Source organism: Micropterus dolomieu, linkage group LG03, assembly GCF_021292245.1.
Source record: "Micropterus dolomieu isolate WLL.071019.BEF.003 ecotype Adirondacks linkage group LG03, ASM2129224v1, whole genome shotgun sequence".
NCBI classification, from domain to species: Eukaryota; Metazoa; Chordata; class Actinopteri; order Centrarchiformes; family Centrarchidae; genus Micropterus; species Micropterus dolomieu.
In genome coordinates, this window is record NC_060152.1 from 27,088,386 (window position 1) to 27,097,086 (window position 8,701).

At 40.0% G+C, this 8,701-nt stretch overlaps 1 protein-coding gene across 1 annotated transcript in view; it reads right to left on the reverse strand.

The window, feature by feature from the left end:
- Positions 1 to 7,214, reverse strand: part of plecb (plectin b) — a 135,911-nt gene extending 128,697 nt beyond the window's left edge. The window contains exons 1-2 of the mRNA XM_046045005.1: positions 7,111 to 7,214; positions 4,587 to 4,783 (exon numbers count right to left, since the gene is read on the reverse strand). Coding sequence (XP_045900961.1) covers positions 4,587 to 4,776 — 190 coding nt within the window. The 5' untranslated portion in view covers positions 4,777 to 4,783; positions 7,111 to 7,214. The remainder of the gene's footprint in view (positions 1 to 4,586; positions 4,784 to 7,110) is intronic.
- Positions 7,215 to 8,701: the final 1,487 nt, after the last annotated feature.

Genomic DNA, 8,701 nt, shown 5'->3' on the forward strand with positions numbered 1-8,701 from the left:
ACAAAACTTCCTATTTGACAGGTAGGATGAAAACCATTCTAGGGCAGTACCAGAGATCCCCACCCAGTGCCTCAGTCTGTCTAACATGATGTTGTGATCAATGGTGTCAAAAGCAGCGCTAAGGTCCAGGAGTACCACGACTGAGCATATACCTTCATCAGCAGACATTAAAAGGTCATTGGTGACTTTAAGCAGGGCAGTCTCAGTGCTGTGGTACTTCCTAAAACCAGACTGAAACTTTTCAAATAATTTGTTATTTTCCAGTACAGTGAGCAGCTGTTTGGACACAATTCTTTCTAGAATCTTTGCAATAAAAGGCAGTTTTGAAATTGGTCTAAAATTATGTGGGAGGGAGGGATCTAAACCAGATTTATTTAAAAGTGGGTTCACGCAAGCCATTTTAAAATAATCAGGGACGCAACCAGTAGATAGGGAGCTGTTGAAAACAGAGATCAAATGGGACCCAACAGAATCTATTACTTTCAGTAAAAATTTTGTAGGTATTACATCAAGTGGGCTGGAGGATACTCTCATTTGTGATACTGTTTTTAAAAGCTCAGACAAGTCGATGGGATAAAACTGGTTAAAACTCTCTTGTTGCTGGTGAGGAACCTCTGAGTAAGAGGCCACGGGGGTGGGGGTAATAGAGGCTCTGATTGACACCACATTATTGGTAAAATAAGATAAAAACAATTCACAGTCATCATTACTTCCAGCTGAGGCACAAGGAGGGGTTGGGTTTACCAGCTGATCCACAGTCGTAAACAGAAACCTGGGATTGTGTTTATGTGTAGTAATGAGTTCAGAAAAATAGTGTGTTCTCGCATCCTTAACCATGTTATTGTAGTTAATTAATAAATCCTTCAGACTGAGGTAATGGACTTGGAGACTGGATTTTTTCCATCTGCGCTCTGCTTTCCTGCATTCCCTAAAATCATCGTTAGCTGCAGCCCTACTTGGAACTCTGGCATGCAGGCCATTTCTGTCCAGTCTCTATCTTATGGTGGAGTCATGAACACAGACCTTAACTGAGGCGAGTGAAGCCTGCAGTTCTTTCAATGTTGTTGTAGTTTTTTTTTGTGACCTCTTGGATGAGCCGTCTCTGCTTTCTTGTGTAAATTTGTGTTTCCGTGTGTTATCTTTGTCAAATATTTCAATTTGTTTGATGATCTGAAACATTTCAGTGTGACAAACATGAAAAAAAATAAGTAATCAGGACGGGGACAAAAACTTTTTCACACCACTGTACATGGAATTTAAAGACTCATTTAAAGGTATGCAAATGTGAGAACAGTCGTGTACTTCAGATACTGCTGATTAGATGCAAAAAAGAATACCCGAGTTCATCGAGTTACAGTTACATGAAGTATTTTGATTTTTTTATACGAATAAATTTTGCTACTTTCTACCACTGTTTGACCTACAGTAACACAAAGGGGATTGAAGCTGTTGTGATTTCATCAAAGCAAATATTTACTGTTCTAAACAATGTCTGCCAGGTAGGTGCATCCTGGGAAAAAAATTCAAATGGACATCTTTTTACAACTAGGATTTTTAGTTTTTCTGCAGTGACTGATTTTGGTCACAGATAACAACATTACTGGGCTTTACAGGAATAGTGTGACATTGTAGGAAATATGCTTATTCACTTTCCTGCCAAGAGTACCGAAACCAATTTATGATTCCCCTGGTGACAACAAGACTCTAGCAATTGCCCGGCCATAAAAATTGTCCAGCACAAAACTTCCTGTAAAACCACAAAATGACATTTTTACATTTTGTTTTTGTATAGAATAAAAAAACAAGCTATAAAATGTGAGCGGGCTTCACAGTTGCTTCTAGGCAAATTTAGTTACCTTTTTCAGGCAAGCCAGACTAGGTGTTTCCCCCTGTTTCTAGTCTTTATGCTAAGCTAAGCTAACTGACTGGCTTTAGCGTTGACAAATATGAGAGTGATATCAATCTAGTCATCTTACTCTCTGCAAGAGAGCAAATATGTGCTTTTTGCACAGCAGTTACTTCTAACTTCTTAGTACATGGACTAAAAAGCATACACTATCAGTGCTTTAGGTCACTGTTGATGCAGTGTGTTCCTTGCATTTTCAAAATGTCAGCTAGAACAAAGAAAGAGAGCCCTGTTTTTACTTTGATGTCAATGCATTTAAGTATTTACCCCATAGAGGAGGATTTAATGCATCTAAGGAGGCAGCAAGTAAAATGCTGTCTCAGGCAAACAGCAGGTTATCACAAACAAGAACTGTGCATAGTCCACTTCTGATACCTCTCTAGTACATACTCATCTATATACAGTCAGGGATTCTGTAGTAGCCAGTTAGTCAGTCAGCAGAGCCCACAACAAAAGATCAGCCTCACCCGTCAGTGCTGACACAGCCCTGACCTGGCCTTCTGATGGGAGATAGGAAGAGCAGTACAGGATGTGGACGTAGGCCTATTGTAGGTGCTAAAGTTATCCAAACTTCCTCTTAGCACAGCATTCTGAAACAAACTTGATCAAAGACTTATTGTGCCAAAATTGGCACATAGGAGAATTAGCACGTCATTTCTGTACTACAACGATGAAGAAGTCATATAAATAAACATGTTTTAAGGCGTGTTTTACTATTTATCTCTATGACTGATGATGTCCATTATGTCCTTCATTTCCCATATGTGGGGCTGCACTGCCTTTCTACACTTTCATGGCAATACCATTTTCGAAATTGCCTCAAACACATTTTTCGAATTTATGTAATGCAATTTCCTTTTTCATATCTGCCAACACTGATACGAACATATCTTTGATAAGTCAATATTGGTTGATAATATCAGCCTGCTGAGTTGGTCTCTTCTGTGTTACTGTGTTCTTCTGAGACACTGCATTGCAATGTGATGAAGTATTTTAATTTACTAGGTATAACAGCTATATCACTCAGAAGTAAATTCAGCTATCAAATGCTAGAATGTTATTATATAACAACTTGCATCATGAGGTGGTACTAACAATTAGATATAACAAGGAATGATTATGACATGGTATTTCTAATAAATGTCTTTGATTGATTGTTGCCGTCCATTTTACACGAGGTCTTCACTGACCATGACCTGTGTAAATGTATCTAACACTTGGCCTCAAGCAATCAGCACATCACAGCAATGGCATGTTAACCCGTAGTGTAAATAAATAATGTGTTCCCAGTATCCCTACAGTTCAAATGGACAGGATCCCAGCCTATTGTTTTAGCAAAAAGAACCACACCTCACAGATGGAAAACTACTGTCTCTTGCTACTTTCCTTGCCTTAGTGTATACACTGTTCAGATGGCAAAGCCCATTATCAGTCCACAGGGGAAATACATGCCTTTCATATGTATGTACAAAAATGCTCTATTAAGTTTCCTTTTTGCTCACAATATCACTTACTGTACAAGGTTAACTGTTCCTAAGTGACATTGCCTTTAAAGTTGCACTAGACAGGTCAAGGCAGCTTAAAATGCATAGTAGGGCTACAATGGAGAAAACCATCCTACCACACCAATAACCCAGCAGCGAGTGATCCTGTTCTCAACCCCTGCCACAATCAGATAAAGAGAATAAAGAAGTTCAGCACTTATACCTGTACCTTTATGCAAAGTCCACAAATCCAGGTACTTGTCGCTGCTATTTTAAAACACAGAAAAGCACATTTAAACCAAAAAAATACACAAACTAGTACATATTTGTGACCTGGGAAATGTTAGTAGTCATCATCTCTACCAAATGATGTTATGTTGTCTGACAAGTTCAACCCAGAATGCAAACAAGGCCATTCCCACAGAGGACAATGGCCCTGACGTGATTAGCAAATGGATTTTCAATTGCTTTTACAACAGTAAAAGAGTAAACATTAAGAGTAATGTTCTTTCTTCTCTGTTAATGAAGGCTGGTTTCCAGTACAGTTCTACACAACACCCACTGATACATGTGTGAATCAAGTTTCAACTAATTCATTTGTAAATTGTTTTTGCCACAATCAGTAGACATGTTCACAGGGGCAAAGTAAATCTGCTTTATCATCTATTTCCCTCTAAACAGGACAATAATTTACAAAATTAACATCATGCTGCATCGAAGAAAACTAGCGATTGACACTATAAACTCATAAGGGAAGTGTTTACTGTCAAGTAAATAATTAAAGTGAAAAGTAGGGTCATTTTCAGATAGACTTCAATACAATCTGCCTTCTTTTTGGAGCCGCCACATGCTAGCAATTAGAAAGAATGCAAGTTTCAGGCACTTCCTCATTCACCTCATTTTCTACTTGTGACTGACCAGCATTAGCATGTTCCTGGATTGCTTGTGAGCTACAGTATGCATCCACCCCTTTGAATTGTCCTTACCAAGCCTCTAGCACTGCCTATTTCGCAAAGACACATTTGACTGTGCCACTTTCTGGTGACCACAAATGTGATGACACAGCCTACAAGTACACTAGCGCATAACTGCAGCATTGGGAAAACTTCGACCACAAGAGGTTACTTTTTTTTATGTTTGTGGTACCTGTACGCACTCTATCATGTGTAACACTGCAGTTGTCATAGTCATCCTACCTGCGATGCGAATTACAGCCCTCTCTGCTGGATCCAGGACATCCCCTGAGGCTGACTTGGAGCGTTTGACCCTCTGGTGTTTGGACAGGTTCCAGGGCAGGGTGTCTCCAGGACAGGGGGCACCGCTCTTCTCTGCATAGCTTTCCTCCACTGGGGGTCGATCCCTGCGTCTGTCTTTACGGGTCGCCATCACCCACCTTTAAGAGAAATTAAAAGACATGAGTTTGAGATTATCTGCGTGAAAGAAAATGCATGCGCAGACAGGGACAGAACACACATCATAACCACAAACCATAGAGAGGGCTTTGGGGTTATGTAGACCAACACAAGTTCAACACCAGACCACCTCAGAACTGACACCTACAGTATGATATGATCCAATTGTATATATTAGTGATGATCACTGATTTACTGATTACTTGCACACAGCAGACTGGTTTGCTACATTTGATTTCTTGTTGTATGCTATAAAGTTGTCTATTAAAAAGGCCAAACACATGCACCATAAAAGAAGAACACTAGAATGTAATGTACTGTGTTGGATCAACAAAAAAAGCCGCAAGATGTAGAGAAGGTGGACATGCTAATGTGCTGGTTAATATAAACCCCACCAGTGCAGATCATTGGGTGTCCAAGGCCTCTGAACAGACAGACTAACAACAACAAACAGATTAAGATTTAACAACTTGCAGCCAAAATATCTAGACAAATATCAGGCTATTCATTAAACCACAGAGGCCTAAGTATAATAGCTGAAAACCAACAGGTATAAGAGAGACACCCAAGTTTTACTAAAGCAGGCAGGGCCAACTGTTGTGGCTGCACTCCTTTAATTTTTAACTGCCATCAAAATGTATGACAAGATAAAACTCAAAATACTTAATGTTAGAATGCCATAAAATGCAAAATGCAGGGATGGACGCACAACATACTTTTCCAGATATGAAGAGCGGCATGTGGAGATGCCTGCAGGGAGAGGCTACATGACCATGATAACATAATATATGGACCTTCACCTGTTCACATGCAAAACTGAAGACGTTATTTTGAACATCTATAGCTTATGTTTCTCTGCTTACATGGACTTTAGTCAGGGGATGCAAGGTGGGTAAAGTAACATTTCTACAAAGCATTCATGAAAATATTAAGTTAAATACGTACATGCTGTCGAATGAATTAGTACATGTAACAGCTGCTATACAGGCTAAACTTAATTCAAATTCAAAGAGATAACTGCGGGTTATGGTTTTGTTTAGACTATTTACTCAGTCTCTGACCTTTGCCTTTAGGTTAAATATTTACCAGCAATGTGCAGCATCAGTTAAAAATCATAACCACCGTCTGTATATCTGCCAAATAAACTGAAGGAGTGTTTTCTGAAAGGCTCTCTGAGGAGACAAATCCTGTCACCTCAGGATGCAATTACTTAACTGTCTGTTAGCATAAAGGATCCAAGAGAGCTCCAGAAGCATGCTTTAACTTAACAACAACAACAACAACTTGGAAAATACGTGTGTTATTGAATCTTTTGAGTAAAAAATTTCTGCTTCCAATGTTATAACAGTGACACAGCCACTGTAAGAGATAACCTGCAGCGAGCCAATTACAGTAGGTGATAGCTGTAAAATGCCCTAATGATGTTCATGTTATCATACTGTACATGTAAATGTTTTGGCAGTCCAGCCGGCATTGGGCCATTATGTCATCACAAAACAGGCTACAGTAATTAGGTTCACAGCTGGGCAGCAAATATTAGTTGAGTTATTTGTTTCTATGTCAACTAAATAAATATAGTTTGCACAATTTACTTTTGACACTTGTAGTGAACATTAAAAGACAAAAAATGGTCAAATTATATTAGGCAGCAGACAAAATACTCCTTTAAGGCACTTCATATTTCTAGAGAGACGTGTCAGTGGTAAATGATGGTAAACTTACAGTCATTGCACTTGTGATATCATCGTGTGATATTTGCGTCCTTACAGTTTTTGCATTAGAGACCACACAGTAATGACACAGAAATGAATTGCCAGTGCTGCAGGATTACAGTAAAAGCAGTCTAAAAACTGGCTCATAAATTTTGTAATGTGATAGTCTGAGATCTCATTACTGTAGGCCCTCACCTAGACCCCCATGTGATGAGAATCAGTCCCATGTTTTTAATGTTGTTGACAGTATTAAACTGTTACTGTGTAATTGTTCTGTAATATAGGCCTACAGCTACATTATGATTAGAACAGGTTATATTCTAATCAGGATCTTGTATGCAGGGTTATGGTGCAATATGAATGATTTGGCTGGGCACCTTGAGGACTCCAGGAACCTGCAATTCCTAACTAGCCTAAGCCTTATGCACCTGCAATAAACTGTTCCCAAACGCACACTACAACGTAATGTTCACTCTCAGTGATGCAAGTTAAGTCTACACTTCTCTCCTGTCATTATAACCGACCACTTTTTCTTGAACTCTTCACCCAAAGCCATGCACACTCAGCACCAGTGAGAAGGTGTAGTACTGTCTTACCTTACTGCTGTGCCGGATCAGTGCGTAAAAGCCTGTCAAACGACAGCCTGTGTCCTGCAGGTTATCGCCAACCAAAACAAATAAAGTTCCTGAAAGCCCGTGTGTGTGACGCCGCATTGCATTAGTGCACCGGTAATGTTGAGATAGCCACTCCTTTTACGGGAGGCAGAGCTGGAGGCGGCTGGAGAGACGACCCGCCGTGCCGAATCCGCAGTCATCTGTGATGTTTCCCTAGCCCTGCTCTCTCTTCTTTCTCGTCCAGCATCCCTCCTCGGGCGACACCTCTAAATTTAAAGGTCGGTGATCATTCGTGCATTCGTTAACTGACACTGCTGCTTCTATAACCTTCACATCTGCGGAGAAAAGAGGAAGCAGGCCTTCCTTGCTGGGACGCTCAATCCACACAGTAGACCTGCCGTGGAGCCGCCGTAGCGATCGAGAGCAATTAACGGCTTTTCTCGACAAGGAGGGTCTCGTGCTGCGGTGAAAAGCTGCATGACTCACTGTTCGATTAGTTTGCCTGGCTGGTGTTGTGTCTGCAGGCTATTGCGGACAACGCAGCTCTCAGCGGGGTAAGAAGAGAACATGAAGGTTTTAAGATGTTGTGATGTTTGGATTAGACTAGCCTAATAAAAACAGGGGTGTTTAATTAAATACCCACGTGTTAACGGGTATCACGTGACGCATGTCCTACATAAAAAAAATAATCAAGCGCAGTGTGACCTCATGCTGGAATCCAGTCACAGTCACGGTTCACCATTAATGTACATTGGCCCAACATTAGTTAAGTTAAGTGCAACCAATATACTCAATGTGTGAATCTTTAAGCAATAAAAAAAAATGCAAAATGTGAGATTATATAGTCATGATCTCCCTAGGGAGCCACCACATGGCCTGCATGCACAATGAACAGCCCTGAGTCAGCACTGCTTTATGCTGTGCTGGGTAATGTTTATGCCAGGGCTGCCCAGTCAGAATCCTAATTAACTATTCTATGGGCAAACAATACAGAAATAGCTTAATAAGGGTCTACCACTTTTGAACAACTTCAAAGTGGTTTGAAAATGTCAAAGTGTAGCCTAAAATTAATTATATCAGCAGTTCCCAAAATTATTTTGGCTTTTTCATGTGAATGCTTGAGCATCATCAGGCCTCCACAAACCCTTCAAAAACCAACCAGAGAAGGAATGAGATTATCATGTTGCGGGTATAAAATAACCATTCACTGATCATATCCATGTTACAGGGTTAATCATTTATTGATTTCTGTACCGTAGAAGCAAAGAACTGTGAATCTTACTGCTTATAGTGTCATAACCACTTGACATGCTCAGCTCATATGCATATTATAATGCCACACTGCAGTACAAGGCCCACTAGTGGAGCCTAATGGGAAAAGAGGGGAAGGTAATTTCAGCTCAGTGAAACAAATTTTTGATATTTTTACACAAAGCCTAACTGCAGATATCACAAATGCTTTCATTGAAAAATCTGTCTGTTATATAAAAGTACATTAATGTGCTAAACTCTTACATTACTGCAGTATTTCAACTCAAGACATCATTTCAATTAGGGGTGAGAAATGGAACGA